Genomic DNA, 17,168 nt, shown 5'->3' on the forward strand with positions numbered 1-17,168 from the left:
TGATTTCATATTTTAATCAGAACACGGAACATACTATGAAGCATGCATACTTCAGGACTGATTTTACTTTAAGAATAGAATTTGACTTGATTACTGATCATATTCCATCTGCCAATCAGTAAGTACTTATAACATTTCACCCCTTTCTTCGACTACTCCCTCTTATTCTCACATTTAACGCAGGTCAAGAAGCAGGATGTTGATCTAGCTATTCCCAGTACTCAGAATTCTTGCAGTTATTCCCTTCTTAGGTAACCACAAGGGAAAGGAAGAGCATAAATACAGAGGGAGTAAGGCTGGATCCGACAGGGAATATTAAAGACAACTGAAGTATGAGGGAGAACCAGGAAGGAAATCACAACACCCTAGTTTTGCCACTTGGTTAATGTAATATCATACCAAACCAACACAATTTTACCACACATTCTCGTGAACATGTTTAATAAAAGAGAAATTCTGCAGCACAAACTATACTTTTAACATAAAATTACATTTTTTCCTGACTGAAAAAGTGAATTAAAGATGAAAAGCATGCTCAGTATTACACATTAAGCAACATTTCATAGATGCTTCACACAACATGAATCATGCAGATGTAATCATTCACACAGACTGGGAAAGCGTGGTGTAACAGTAATACTCCGGACCACCTCTGAGGATCTGAAGAAATGTATGAACTGCATTCCATGACCAAAACAGATCATCTTTAAAATGGCAGCAGCTAAACATGAAACTGTTTCAGTAGCAAGAGCTGCTGTTCAAGAGCCAAATACCCTACCATGCTGCAAGCTTGCAAATCTCCATTTACTTTGATTCCTCATGCATGCAAATTAAATGTAAATAAAAGGTTGCAGTACTGGAATTAGTCCTTAAATCTTTAAATATGGGAAATGACTATGTCATTTCACAATTCTGCAGGTTCTGCTTAGCTTAGCTAAATAGGTCCCCACCACTTTGCTGCAGACATGAAAATACCTTTTATCTGGAATGTAACAGTCACTGCCAGAAATGATTTACGTACAGTGTGAAGTTAATTTGAGGGAGACATACAATCATTTAACTGTATCATTAGACAGGAATTATAGTACATGAATTATTTTTTCCCCAAATACATATTCCAGTCTTACAGTATAAAACAGCTTGCCTAAAAAAGGTGTTTCTCTTCATAAAAAGAGAATGTCAAACTGGTCTTATTTGGAAAAAAGACGTGAGTTTGATCAATTATGTTAAACCCCCATGCATTTCATCTCTTTTCAATGTATTGGTCCCACTTCATTTCCACCTCAATGCATTGGAGCAGAATTAGGCCATTCATCTCATCGAGTCTGCTTAGATACAAAATTAGCTCATGCCTGATCTGATTATACAAAACTCTACTTTCCTTCCTTTTCCACTAAATTTTTGAATCTCAATTGATTAAAAAATCTCTCTCAGCAATACAATCTCCTTACTCTGAAATTACATCCTCTGGTTCTGTACTGTCCCACAAATGGAAACAACTATAAGATACTGGAGCAGCATTAGGCCGTTCAGCGCATCAGGTTTGTTCCATCACTCTATCAGAACTAATTTGTTTCTCAAACCCATTCTGCTGCCTTCTCCTTGTAACCATTGATCCCGTTGCTAATCATAAATCTACCTCTGTCTTAAATACACTCACTCACTTGGTCTCTAAAGCCTTCTGCAATGAGTTCCATAAATTCGCCATCTTCTGGCTAAAGAAGGTTCTCCTCATCTCCTTTCTAAAGCACCACTACCAACTTGATTTTCTCAGTCCACCTGCATATTGAAGTCTCCTTCAATTACTGTATAGTGCCTGTTTCCACACTGTGGGGATTCCATCAAAGGAAATGGGCCATGACAATTTTGACAATGGTTCTGAAGACTTGTAGTCCAGACCAAGTCATGCCCCATTTCCAGTATGACTACAACACTGGTATCTACTTGACAATGTATAAAATTGCTCAGGTACGTCTTGTGCACTGAAAGCAGAACAAATCCAATCTGGCCAATTATTATCTTATCAGTCTACTCTTGATCAACAACAAACACTGGTACACTAATATCTACATCTGCCATGCCAAACAAACACTGCCACTCAGACTGGGTTTTACCAGTGCCACTAAGCTCTTGATCTCATATCCATATCAAACATAGATAAAGAGCTGAATCCAAAGCTGACAGGAGTCTGCCCATCCTTGACATCAAGGCAACGTTTCACCAAGCAGCACTAGCAAAACTGGAGTCCTGGGAGTCACACCAAGCTCAAAAGAAGATGATTGTACTTATTAGAAGTCAATAATTTCAGCCCCAGAATATCACTGCAGGAGTTCCTGAAGATAGATATTTTCTAAAGTCCCTCTTCAGAATTGTTATGTTACACCTCTGGAGCAGGTGGGATTTGAACCCAGGCCTCCTGGTCCAGTGGTAAGGACACCAGCACAGTGCCAAGAAACCTCAGTTCCTCACAATATTATACCAGGTCGAATTATTTTTGACTGCATCAATGACTTTCCCACCATCATAATGTCAGTGGTAGGGATGCTCCATGACGATTGCACAATGTTCAGCACCATTCATGATCCTTTAGGAACGGAAACTATATGCAGCAGGATCTGAACAACATTCAGGTTTGAGCTAAATCGTAAATAACATCCATTCACACAAACACAAGGTAATGACCATCTCAAAACATGAGAGGATCTAACCATTGAACTATTTTTAATGGCATTACCATTTGTTGACTTTGCCACGAACGTCTTGTGATTGCAATTCATCATAAACTGAATAGGGGCAACAAATGGCTACAACAGCAGGTCTTAACAAAGAAATCTTGCAGAAAGTAACTCATCTTCCATCTCCTCAATGCCTGCTCATCATTTAAAAGGCACAAGCCAGGTTTGAAATGAAATTGACTGGATGTTTGCAGCTCCAACAACATTCAACAAACTAAAAGCCATCCAGGTCAACGCATCTTGCTTGAATGGTACTCCAACCACAACCTTCTGCACTGTGGTATGTAGCAATTAACTAACAGACTGATTGGAAGAGACTTGTGGTAGGTCAATGATGACAATGAAGTGATTTCAGCTGTTGCTGTTGATAATTTGCGGCATTTGAACAGATATGTACTAATCTTGACTACATGTCTAAGTTCATTGAACTTTTGTGACATCACATCTACATTGTTGGCATTTATCCACTCACTTTTTTTTTTAACCATGTATCTGGAGGGGTTTCCTTCCTGCTGACAGGATGCATGGCATCTTCCTAGCTCCTCCATTATAGCCTCTAACATGGTACTGGAAAACATGGAACCTGCTTTCTCTTTCCTACACTGTGCCATTGTTCACTTGCTACTTGATTCTCAGTACCAACTCCAGCCAAAATGAACCTCTACCACATTCTCTCTCCCTGCCCCCACCAACCCCACTCCCACCTTTAAAATGTTGCAGGCTAAGTTTAAGCTTTGTATGGTTCAAATTTTGTTCCATTGTGTTCCAAATGATGTAAGCAGCCAAATCAATGCTGAAGCTAGCTCTACCTTTGTGCTGAAATCTTTCAACTGAGCAGGCAGTACACAGCTGGTATTTTCTAAAAATCTTTCATGGAATGGGGCATCATGAACAGGACTACAGTTTCTGATCCACCTCCAATTGGTCAAGGAGATGGTGAGGTTCTCATATGCTTGCAGTACTCGTGTTCGTACTGTGGCAGGATGAATGATAGTAAAGCCTCATTACTCGACCAGTCACACCATTATTGTAAGTTTGGTGATTCAATGCCAAATGGTCAATTCTCCTCTTTTGTGCTGCTAAGAAGAAACATTAAAAACTTTATTTCAAGAAGCCTTGTTAAAATGCTTATTCTCAAGAAAATTTCTTAATGCGAGTGCATTGATTAATTAAAAGCACAATTCTGCGGATACTGGAGATCTGAAATTAAATAAATGGGTTGGAGAATTTCAGCAGGTCTGGCTGCATCTATGGTGAGAGAAACAGAGTTGAGTCTTCTTCATAACTGAAGTGGGTAGGAAATCGTGTTTTTTTATGTGGTGGAAAAAGAAGAAGCAAAAGCAAGTGGACCAGATGATGAGGGTGTCCAAAGCAGATATTGATGAAAGAACAGATGTCAATGGTAAGCGTTAATATCAGAAAATAGGCAGAGCTGTCAATGAAGCTGAATTGCTGACAACTGTAGGTTGATGACAAATATCTAGCTCCAATTCCAATCAACTTAGAGTTGGTGAGAATTGCTCACAGTCCATTACCTCAGGTTTTACTAGGTTAACACAAATATTGATACTTGGAAATGTTGTCTAAGAAGCAAAACTTCAGAGAGACTGTAGCTTTTGGTGTGTTACCTTTTCTTCCCGACCTCTGAATTCTGATTCACAGACCCAAAGGCCAGAATGGGCAATTAGACAACTGTTAGCATCAGTCCCTATTCCTCTAAAAATCAGTTTTCTTTTCAATATTTACAGCAAACTCCTTTTTGTAGCTCCTTGAAAGATATACTTCTCCGTTCTGCCAAAGTCACTCGCATTAACAGCACTTAGGGCACATATTAAACTTTTGACTTCACTAATTCACATGTGGGTCTCTAGCTCACATATTGCTGAACATAATTCCAAGAAATCATATATTTCCTGTCCAGAAAATGTCCCAATAATTCCATCAATTTAAATTTCCCCAACAGTCATTAAATGTAAATATGAATTCTTAACACAAGTTTTTAATGGATGGTAGAGGTCATATGTTTGGAAGATCCCTCAAAGTTGTAACAATTTACTATGGTTCTTGTAGATGTTCATGTTGGTTTGGTGCACCAGTGATAAAAGGAGTGAATTTTTAATTTGATGGATGCAGTATCAATTAGGCAGGAAACTTGTCATTCCTTAGCTTGTATGTAACATGAGTATTACTTTCTATTTATAAGCTCACATCTTCATGTTGTGTAAATATTACTGCTTGAAGGCACAAACTGCTTCATTATCTAGTGCGCACAAATGGAAGTGAACATTTGTACAACCCATCAGCAAATTACCACAATCTATGTAGTGAAGGTACTCTCAGTGCTATTCGGCAGTGCGTTCCAGGATTTGACTTCATTTCAAGGACAACTTCACCACAGTCCACGAACGTGCAATCCATAGATTTTCGGCTGGATTTGCTATCATTTTCCTTGAGATTCAAATCAATTGCTCATTTTCACACCATTCATACACTATTATTTTGTTTTTCAGCTGTTATGGTGTGGAAAAATTTGACTCTGAAGCTAGAGTATAGAAGGTAAATTGAAAGAGAGCATGCGTGAAGGGTTATGGTATAAAGAAAGAAAGATGAGTATCATAACCTAAGGAGAATTGTGGAGGAGAAGAATGAAAGAGCACTCAAAAGGTGAGCAGTAAACATAGTGCAATAAAAGGAAAACAGATACACTAGGATAGTTTCACCTGTTTATGTAGGAATTCACTGAATATATTATTTTATATATCTTTTTAACTGGCATTCATACAATATTTGAAATTCATGGTACTTTATTCTTTTGTACATGCATTTCACTTCTATATGCAGATTAACTATGTGCATAATAGATTTCCTATATACATGAAATATATTATATGTTGCAATAGGCAAACACACACACTATTAATTAAGCAATTTAACACTGGGCCTACTGTGAGAAATGCCATAGGATGTCACTTATTATTTTGCTATATTGTTGTAGATTTACCATTTGAACCAAATGTATTGCATATTACTATATGATTGTCTTCGGTCAGACCACAATACAAAGAAAGATTAATTTTACAACACTTCAGTAGCGGGCAAATTTATAATAATCCATACAATGCTGTTCCAAAAACTTGGCAGATTGGATGAAATGGTCTATTTCAAAATTAAGCATAAACCCAGTAAAATCCCTGTTCTCACTTATCCGAATTTCTTAAAATTTTTACTGGTTCAATATTTCTTGTTCTAATTAATACCTGTCCATTATGATTCAAGGCCATAGCATAAAATGTGAATCAAGATTGAAATCTCTTTATCATCATTAGCTAAATTAAAAACTGCGGCTGCTGAGCAAAAATGCATAATCCATCTTCAGATGACTGAAGAGACACTAAAGCTACTATAACAACTCAAATTTCTTCAATTGTCTTGAACTGCAGAGCTGATGGCCACAAATTAAATAATTTCATGAATTTGAGATTCACCTTTGCATTCAAACTCTCCTCTTGTAACTTCAAAAGAAGTTAAGTGCTTTCAAAATTAAAGGGATTCAAAAGTCTCAAAGCAATACATTAGGATATCAGGATTCTGTAAACATCTGGGCCTCTCAGTTAACTTAATCATTAAGAAACCTCACCAAATGACGATTGCAGAACAGAGTCTCCAAGTTCACAAGGAACAATCAAGATAACCTGATAGTTAACATGAAAGCAAATAGGTGCAGATAATTCAATATCATCTCACCTTCATAACCACTAGTTGCATCCTGCTATTTTGCAACAGCTAAAGTTCGGTTAGAATTAGCAACATCCAGTGTTAGTACAGCATGCAAAACGTCATCACAAAGCAGCTGCATACCATCACATTCTCCCACCTGGCCCATTTAATGAAGTAAGGCAAATGGTTGAGCAGATTGAATGTGTAAAAGGAATATCGGGTAATCTCTGTCACTGTCCATGTGACCAAGAAAAGAACGACGCTTTCCTCATTCTGTATCTGCAGATTATTCCATGAGAAAACAGGCATGTTCAGAAATGAAAAGGATTTAACCCCCATATTCAGAATGCATTTGATTTCTCCTTACTGATTACAAACTAAAGCAATGACACTTTGCAATAAAAAGTAATAATATTCAACAGTATTATGTATTTGATTTTTCCACGTAAGCAATCATTGTTACATCTGTTTTGCTGAAACTATAGAAAAATATTGTGCTGTATTGCAGAATTCAAATTTACTAAGTTAAAAATACAAACACTATGGATATTTGTACAAATAGTTACACATGTCTCAAGCACTGGCACAAGATACATAATGGAAGAAACATTCATTGTGTTTATGCATTGATTCCAACAACACTATACATGCAAATCTTGTACACATGCTCTTCAAATGAAAACAGGTAAAGTGCAATTCATGCCCACAGTTTACTTGGAGTTTCATTACATATCCTGTAAAAGTTACAAGCTCTGCTATGATTAATGCACCAAACCAATTAGTGGATATAGCATCTGGCTCTTGGAATACAGTGGCACCAATTTTATTCCAGAAAGTGATATACTGGTCAGTCATATACTTCATAGAAACTATGAGCATATGAACATATAAACATACAAAGAAGGAACACAAGAGTAGGTCACTCAGCTTTTTGAGCTTACTCTGACAGTCAATAAGGCCATGACTGATCCAATTTTAACTTCAACTCTACATTCCTGCATATCCTCAATAATCTTGCATCTCTTTCAAATTAAGGATCCATCTCCTCTGACTTAAGAATGATTAAAGATCCTACATTTACTGCCTTTTGAGGAAGGGAATTCCAAAGACACTCAATCCTCCAAGAGAAAATAGCTCTCCTCGTGGGTCTTAAATTAGAAACCCTTTGTTTTTAACTACAAGTGGAAAAGTCCTTTCCTCAAACTGGTCTAGTTCCATCAGGTTCTTATATGTTTCAATTAAGTCACCTTGGAGTCTTCGAAACTTTAGAGGATACATAAGAGGCAATCTTCTCATTCCAGATGTTAGACTAGAATATACCTTTAGCCAAATTCATAATTTATGACTGCAAATTTATAACAAGAAGAAATATTTTAAACACATTTTCTGGCACTGTTAAGTAATTATTTACTTACATTTGTAGCTTAGTGCTACATCTCACCCTTGTCTCTATTTTGGGAAGCAATTCATTTACAGGTTTCCATTTATGTGAAAACACAGTAGATGATTCCCCTCCAATCCACTGCTGTGTTGAAATTTCAAAAAGCTGAGATCAAGTCTCAGAAAAAGAATAACAAAGGATCTTGTGTCCAACCATTTCATTGAATAGTATATTGTTCAGTACATTCCACATTTATAATTATTTAATTGAAATCAACAATCTTAAATCAGAATTTAAATTGTTTGTTTTCACCTATTTTTTGCTATAATATTTCACTATCATTATGAAATACAAAAAGTGGAGAAAATAAATACTATTCGAGTTTATTCAGCACATAGTTAGTAAATAATGCAATTTCTATCTTACTAGCACTAAACTCCGAAGGCACTAAGCAGCATTTCTTTAAATACCATAATAACAAAGACACCATATCTTTGAACTATGGGTGCATTCCCTATTTAGATAGATATAAATATTCACATAGAATTATTCAAAGGAGAACAGGAAATCTCCCAGTGCCTTAACCAAATATCCTCCCTCAACATGCATCAAAGTAAAATCCATCGATTTGATCTCATGGATTTGTTGTACGCACATTAATTTTTAGGCAAACATAGAAGGCAGTCTTCAAAACTATGCACTAACTGTAAAGAATTTCAATACCCTAATGATGGGGATTGGTTTAACCGAGTGGTTGGACAGTGGTTTGTAAAGCAATGTGATACCAACAGTGTGGGTTCAATCCCCATACTGGCTGAGGTTACCATGAAGGGTCTCCTTCTCAATCCCTCCCCTTGCCTGAGGTTAAACAGCACCAATTTCTCTCTAATAAAAGAGCGGCCCTATGGTCTGATAAGACTGTAGTGATTTGACTTGTCTTGACCCTGATGATACAATAACAGACATGAGTTATCACTTACAACTAACTAAAAACTGCCTTAACATCATAATGCATTACTGATGGAAAATTTCATCCAATATTACTCTGTTTATAATCTCAATAATTTCTCATTTTAAAGACACTCTTAAAATTCATGTATGAAAGGTGTGAGACCTTTCATTAGATTGATACACCAATACATTTCAATATAGCGAGGTCTTAAACACAACATTCTTAAGCATTACTTAAACACTGAGCAAAGCCTGCATTTAGTAAATAGGAAGTCAGCATTGCTAGCAGTGCCATTCACTTTTTTTTAAGTTATCACTACCATTTTTATTAAATAGGAATTGGAGCAATGTGTACAAACAATGACAAAATAATGTTTCCCAAGGTAAGCAATGATTCACATGGTAGCTGCAGAATTGCATGTTGAGAAAATGAGAGAAGAGAACAAACCAAGACAAAGTGTGTATTATTACTATTATTAATCTTGGAATTTTTTTCCAAATCTGCACAATAGCAATACTATCAGCAGGACAGGAAAAAACAAATAGAGGCTTCAATATTCAATCAAAAAATTGAATTAAAAACTTACCGGTCTTATACTATGGATAACAAACCACACCATGAAAATTCTGGACATGACTTGGACCCCAGTAACAAGCACCGAAGTTCGCACTATCCCTTTAAAAAAAAGTTACTTTGTAGTTAATAAAAGATTCCATATTTAGTATCTTTATCAATTTATCAATTCACCAATTACTCACCAACAGCACAGTGGATAATCTGTTAAACAATAAAAGAAAGAAAAAAAAACCCATGAGATCATTGTAAGCAGGTAAAATTTGAATGATACATTACATAATCAGTTTGCACAAATATGTAATAACAGCAATCAATATTTTTACCTCTAGCAATGCAAATGTCTGGAAAAATTTTAGTGTCTTTTGTATGCTCCTATATAGTCCCTTGTGTGTTCTTTTCTGGTAAGAAAATCGAATCATAGCCACAGCTAGTACCAGCCACCTTGGGACAGAAATAAGTAATCTAAGTACAGAATGAGGGGCAAAGTGAAAAAAAAACGCAGTAATTTTAAAGTAAATAACTGACAGGTAATTCATCTCAAAGGAATGCCACATTATAATGCACAATTCATGAAATATGTGCATATTGAGTGAATATGTCAAGATCAAAACAGAAAATACTGACAGCACACAAGTTGATGAGCATATTAACATTCTTATGCAATCTCCATTTAAGGCTGGCTTCAGGAAGCCCTATTTCACACAAAAGGTCACAAAAATCCAGAATTCTTGACCTGCTTGAATGCAACTCGATCAGTTGAAACTGACAGTTCTGTAAGGTATTAAATGATATGGATTAAAAGATAGGTAAATGTAATTAAGACACAGGTTGTTCTGCTGTAATGCAACACCTTTGTGCCTCTGCAATCTTGTGGCTATAGAAAATTGTGCTGTAGAAAATCACTAATAAAAACATCGTTATACTTGTTCAGTAGAAAGTTTGCGTTATACAAACGAACAATGTCCACAATTCATCAATTTCGTTTAACCAATTCGCACTGCCGAAACGCATGCTATAGCAGAACGACTTGAACAAGGCCAGCCATGATCTCAGTGAGCGGTGGAACAGGCTCAAATGGGTCAATGGTTTCCAGCACCTGCAGTCATTGTTTTTACCTCAATGATCTACTCCTCCTTCCTAGGTCATTCATTATTAAAGAAAGCCAAGTCACTACGTGTATTAAAAAAAAACATAGCTCTCCTTCCTTGTTCGAGGGAATATAATTCTTGACTATCCTAAGAATAATACTTCACAGAAAACTATTTTTTAAAGAGCAACTTAGTCAAAACATTTATTGAAGCAGCAAGTTACATTGCACAATATAATTAAGATTGTATTCTTCTCAAATAATAAAGAAATGTTAAATATCACCAGCCTACTATTAATCTCACAATTATTTACAAAAGTACCAACCTTCAATCTGCTGCCAGATGAGTAAGAAATTTAAAATCATTCAAAGAATATTCGCGCTGCCATTTCAAAATCACCTCTTCACAATAAACTAATCAGAGCAAGATAATCATTAGAAATAAAAACCATGATAGATTTGTGTAGCCACAACACAACTCTTCAAAAGCTATGGAAAAATGTAATTGCTACAAATGCAGAAGTTACAAACATAAGCACATTATACAACCTGAAATGAAGTATTTTAAATTCACTTATGTGATGTGGGTGTCATTGGTTAGGCCAGAATTTATTGCCCATTCTTACTTGCCCTTGACAGGGTGGTGGTGAGCTGTCTTTGCGGACGACTGCAGTCCAATTAGCGCAGACACCACAACGCTGATGGGCAGGGAGTTCCAGGATTGTGACTCACTGACACTGAAAAAACAGCAATATATTTCCAAGTCAGGAAAATGAGTGGCATGGAGATGACCATGCTGATGGTGGTGTTGATATGTGAGAAGGTGACCTTGTCCTTCCAAATAGTAGTGATCTATAACTGGTCTGGAAGGTCCTGTCTAAAGAGTTTTTGTAAATATATACATTATATCTTGTAGATTGTACACACAGCTGCTATTGAATGGTGATGGTGTTCACAGTGAATATTTGGGGGTGGTGTTGCCAAACAGGTGATTTTGTCCTAGGCGATGTCAAGTTTCTTGAGTCATAGAAGCGTGTTTGTAGTTGCAAATATCCAGATAAATGAGGTGACTTCAGCCACACTCAGTACTTGTGCCTTGTAGATGTGAGACAGGCATTAGGTAGATAGGAGAAAGTGAGGACTGCAGATGCTGGAGATTAGAGTCAAGATTAGAGTGGTGCTGGAAAAGCACATCCAAGGAGCAAGAAATTCAGCACTTCAGGCAGGGGCTCTTCATCAGAATTGGGTAAATAGGAGCTAAATTGTTTTCTTCAGGATTTCTCACCTCTGACCTGCTCTTGTAGCCACAATATTATATGCTTAATAGAGTTCAGATTCTAGTCAATGCCAAACTCCAGAATGTTGATCATGGGGGATTTGGTAATGGTCACTATTAAATATTAAACTAATGGGACAATAATTCATCATGTTGGGTTTGTCCTATTGCAAGTGTACAGGAACAGGAGTCTGCAGAACCGTTGCTGGAAATGCTGTTAGGGGGCCATAGTTCTTCCAGCAACCAGTGCTCTCAGCCATTTCTTGATGTTAAGTGGAGTAAATCAAATTGGCAAAAGACAGGCAACTGAGATGTTAGGGACCTCTGGAGGAAGACTGGATAAAATCATGCACTCAGCACTTCTGGCTGAAGATCGTTGTGAAAACTTCAGCCTTACCTTTTGCGATAATTGTTGGGTTCCATCACAATTGGGGATGGGAATATTTGTAGAGCATCTGCATCTAGGAAACAATGTAATTGTCCAGCAGAACTAAAGGTAAATGTGGCAGGATTACGGAGTTTACATCTGATCTCTCCGTTGAAGAATTACTTAGTCCGTTCACTTGCTGTCTCTGCTGTTCGGCTCAGAAATAGCCGAATTAATCGGTCGATTAATTTCATTTTTCGATCGTGCACTCCTCGTTAACCAGGAATGATCCCCTGCTGAGATGGTAATCGCAGAATAGGAGATATGTCAGATCATGACGTCACAGATTGTATTTGAATCCTCTTCTGCTGTTGTTGATGGCCTATAGCACCTCATGGATGCCCAGATATGAATTGCTAGCTCTGTTCAAAGTCTGTTCTGTTTAGTACAGCAATAGTGCCCCTTAACATGTTGGATAGTGTCTTCAATATGAAAGCAAAACTTCCTCCCCACAAGTCCATCACTGACTGGTATATTCATGGAAAGATGTTACTGCAGCACATAGATTGTGAAGGATGGGCCAAATAGGTCCATTGGTTCCTTCACCAGTTGCCACAGACACAGTTGAGCAGCTTTGTCCTTAAGGAACTGACTATCTTGGTCAGTCATGGTGCTGTTGAACCACTGGTAGATTGAATTCAATATCCACCAACAGCAGAGTATATTTTGAACCCTTACAACTCTTAATACGCTCTTCAAACCAGGACTTTGCTAGGAATGTTGGGTTTGCTTTATAAGGAGAGGCTGAAATGTTTTTCACTGGAGGATTGAAGTTGAGAGGTGACCAAATAGAGGTTTATAAAATCATAAGGGTATGGATAAGATGAATGACAGGTGTCTTTTCCTAGGGTGGGGGGGATCTCAAAAGTAAGGGGTATTCTTAAGGTGAGAGGAGAAAGATTTAGAAAATGTAGGAGGAACAATTTTCTTTTCCCCCCTCCAGAGTGGTTTGTGTGTGGAATGAACTTCCACAGGGAGTGGTAGATGCGGGTATAGTTAGAACATTTAAAATACATTTAGATAAGTACATGAATATGGAATGTTTGGAGGGACATGGGCCAAGCACAGGCAGATGGAATGAATTTAGCTTGTGATTATGATTGGCACGAATTAATTGGACCGAAGGGTCTGTTTCCATGCTGTATGACTATCTAATTTTACCTCAACATGGAGGAGTACGATTCATCAATTGATGGGATGGCATGTGATAATCAACAGCAGGACTCCTTGCCCGTGCTACATGCACTGTCAAGAAACTTCCAGGGATCCAAAGTCACCATTGAGGACTTCTATAGCAAATCACTCCCAACTTTATACCACTGTCCTGCTATTGGAGCTGGACACACCGAGGGATAGTGATGGTGGTGTCTGAAACAGTGTGTGTAAGATTCCATGTGTATGGCTATGTCACCGATCAGCTGCAGACCATTTTGAAAGGGGAGGGTGAACAACCAGTTGTCGTGGTGCACATAGGCAGCAATGATAAGTAAAAAAATGCCATGAGGTCCTGAAAGCGGAATTCAGGGAGCTAGGAAGGAAGTTAAAGGCAGTGACCTCGGGATTGCTACCAGTGTCACGTGCTAGCCAGCGTAGAAATGAAAGAATAGGTAGGATGAACACGTGGCTTGAGGGATGGTGTAGGAGGAAAGGGTTCAGATTTGTGGGACATTGAGACCGGTTCTGGGGAAGGTGGGACGATTACAAATTGGACACTCTACACCTGAACCAGACTGGAACTAATGTCCTTGGGGGAGCTTTTTCTACTGCTATTGAGGAGGTTTTAAACTAATGTGGCAGGGGACTGGAAACCAGAAGAGAAGACCACGAGACAGTGAGTTAGAAGCTGAAGAATGAAAGGATCGTGAAGTCAGCATTACCAAAAGGAAACAGTAGGCAGAGAGCAGATGAACGTAAGAGAACTGGTGGCCTTAAGTGCATATACTTTAATGCAAGGAATATAGTGAATTAGACAGATGAACTTCAGGCTTGGATTGGTGCCTGGGAATATGACGTTATTGCAATCACAGAGACTTGGTTGAAGGAAGGGCATGATTGGCAACTAAATGTTCCAGGATATAGACACATCAGACAGGACAGGGAGGGAAGTAAAAGGACGGGGGGAGAAGCTGTATTGTTGGTCAAGAATGATATCACAGCGATGCTAAAGAAGGGCTTGAGCAGTGAGGCATTATGGGTGGAGCTGAGAAATAAGAAGGGTGCAATTACATTAGTGGGGCTGTATTACAGCCTTCCAACAGTGAATGTGAGGTAGAAGAACAAATAGGTAAACAGATTATGGAAAGATGTAGAGGCACAGGCTGGTGGTGATGGGAAGTTTTAATTTTCCCAACACTGACTAAGATACACTTCATGTCAGAGGTCTGGCTAGGGCAGAATTTGTAAGGAGCATCCAGGAAAGTTTTCTCGAGCAGTATGTAAATAGTCCAACAAGGGAAGGGGCCATATTGGACTGGTGTTGGGGAATGAGCCAGGCCAGGTGGTAGAAATTGCAGTGGGGGATTTCTTTGGTACTTGTGACCGCAATTCTGTAAATTTTAGAATATTCGTAGATAAAGATGAGAGTGATCCTAAGGGAAAAGTAATGAACTGGCCAAGGTCCAATTATATCAAAATTAGGGAGGAACTAGGAAATGTGGATTGGACACACATTTAAAGAAAAGTCCATATGTGGGCAGCTTTCAAATACAGATTGAAGATAGTGCACGATAGGCATGTCACTTTGAAAACAAGGGATAGGAAAGGCAAGATTTGTGAACCGTGGATGATAGGAGAAATTGTGCAGTGATTAGAGTGGTTAAGGAGGAGAAATTGTGCAACTAGTCAAGAGGAAAAGAGAAGCGTACATAAGGTCCAGACAGAGCGGGCCTTGGAGAAATATCGGGAGAGCAGGACCAATCAGAAACAAGGAATCAACAGGCTAAAAGGGGTCATGAAATAACTTTAGTGAGCAGAATTAAGGAGAATCCCAAGGTCTTTTATTCTTATATAAGAAGCAACAGGGTAACCAGAGAAAGGGTTGATCCACTAGAGGATAAGGAAGGAAGGTTGTGTGTCAAGCCTGAGAAAATGGGCGAGTTTCTCAATGATTAATTTGCATCAGTGTTCACTGAAGAATGGGAGGTGATGAATGCTGCCATTAGAGATAGAAATTTGTTTACTCTGGATCACGTTGACGTAGAAAGGGAAAATGTGTTGGCAGACTAAAGGATATTAAGATGGTCAAATCCCCATGACCGAATGGGATCTATCCCAGGTTCCTGAGGGAGGCAAGAGAAGAAATAACTGGGGCCCTGACAGATATCTTTGTAGCATCTTTAACAAAGGTGAGGTGCCAGAGGACTAGAGAGTTGGTCATGTACAAGGGGACAACAAGAAGGGTGGTTGGGATATTCCAGGTAACTACAAACCAGTGGGCCTGATGTCAGTGGTGGGAAAGTTACTGGAGATGGTACTGAGGGAGAGAATCACTTTATATTTGGAAAAGAACAGGCTTATCGGTGATAGGAAACATGGTATTGAGTGAGGGAGATCGTGCCTTACCAACTAAATAGAGTTCTTTGAGGAAGTGATCAAGTTGATAGATGAAGGAAGGGCTATAGATGTCATATACATGGAATTTAGTAAGGCGTTTGATTAGATTCCACTTTCTCCATTAGTTTACCATGGGAAGTCACATGGTGTACAGGGTATTCTAACTAGGTGGATAAAGAACTGGTTGAGCAACAGGAGTCAGAGTGTAGTTTCTCAAAATGGAGAAAGACGACCAGTGGTGTTCCACAGAGATCAGTGCTGAGGCCATTGTTGTTTATATGATGTTCAATGATCTGGGAGAGGGCATCGTTGGCCTGATCAGTAAGTTTGCAGATGACATGAAAATTGGCGGAGTAGCAGAAAACATAGGGGATGGTCAAAGAATACAGGAGAATATAGATAGACTGGAGAGTTGGGTGGTGAAGTGGCAGATGGAATTCAATCTGGGCAAATATGAGGTGATGCTTTTTGGGAAAACTAAATCTTGAGCGAATTATATTGCAAATGGAAGAGACTTGGGAAAAGTTGATGCGCAGAGAGATCTGGGAGTTCAGGTCCATTTTACCCTGAAGGTGGCTGCACAGATGGATAGGGTAGTCAAGGAGGCATATGGTATGCTTGCCTTCATCAGACGGGGTATTGAGTATAAGAGCTGGCAGGTCATGTTAAAATTGTACAGAACTTTGGTTCAGCCGCATTTGGAATACTGTGTACAGTTCTACGATTACTTACAGTGTGGAAACAGGCCCTTCGGCCCAACAAGTCCACACCGACCCGCCGAAGCGCAACCCACCCATACCCCTACATATACCCCTTACCTAACACTACGGACAATTTAGCATGGCCAATTCACCTGACCCGCACATCTTTGGACTGTGGGAGGAAACCGGAGCACCCGGAGGAAACCCACGAAGACACGGGTAGAAGGTGCAAACTCCACACAGTCAGTCACCTGAGGCGGGAATTGAACCCAGGTCCCTGGCGCTGTGAGGCAGCAGTGCTAACCACTGTGCCACCGTGCCGATCTAGTTGTCACATAACCAAAAGGACGTGGATGCTTTGGAGAGGGTGCCGAGAAGGTTTATGAGGATGTTGCCTGGTATGGAAGGTGCTAGCCATGAAGAGAGGTTGAATAGGCTAGGATTGTTTTCATTAGAAAAAAGGAGATTTTGCAGGGGGGACCTGATTGAGATCTACAAGATCATGAAGGGTAAGACAGGGTAGATAGAGATAAACTTTTTCCCAGGGTGAGGGATTCAATAATGAGAGGTCACACTTTCAAGGTGAAAGGCAAAAAGTGAAAAGTTTAAGGGGAATAGATGCGACAAGTACTTTACAGAGAGAGGGTGGTAGGTGCCTGGAACATGTTACCAGCAGAGGTAGTAGAGGCAGGCATGGTAGATTCATTTAAGGTGCATCTGGACAGATGCATGAATAGGTAGGGAGCAGAGGTATACAGATGCTG

General features: G+C 38.9%; 1 protein-coding gene across 2 annotated transcripts in view; it reads right to left on the minus strand.

The window, feature by feature from the left end:
- The window catches only part of hacd1 (3-hydroxyacyl-CoA dehydratase 1), a 71,372-nt gene that overhangs the window by 17,481 nt on the left and 36,723 nt on the right, over positions 1-17,168 (minus strand). The window contains exons 2-5 of one of the 2 annotated variants that reach the window (XM_060825568.1): positions 9,685-9,802; positions 9,544-9,562; positions 9,372-9,460; positions 6,610-6,731 (exon numbers count right to left, since the gene is read on the minus strand). In XM_060825568.1, coding sequence (XP_060681551.1) covers positions 6,610-6,731; positions 9,372-9,460; positions 9,544-9,562; positions 9,685-9,802 — 348 coding nt within the window. The remainder of the gene's footprint in view (positions 1-6,609; positions 6,732-9,371; positions 9,461-9,543; positions 9,563-9,684; positions 9,803-17,168) is intronic. The other variant, XM_060825569.1, reaches the window with a different exon arrangement.

The sequence above is a fragment of the Hemiscyllium ocellatum genome, chromosome 5, assembly GCF_020745735.1.
Source record: "Hemiscyllium ocellatum isolate sHemOce1 chromosome 5, sHemOce1.pat.X.cur, whole genome shotgun sequence".
In the NCBI taxonomy this organism is placed as follows: Eukaryota; Metazoa; Chordata; class Chondrichthyes; order Orectolobiformes; family Hemiscylliidae; genus Hemiscyllium; species Hemiscyllium ocellatum.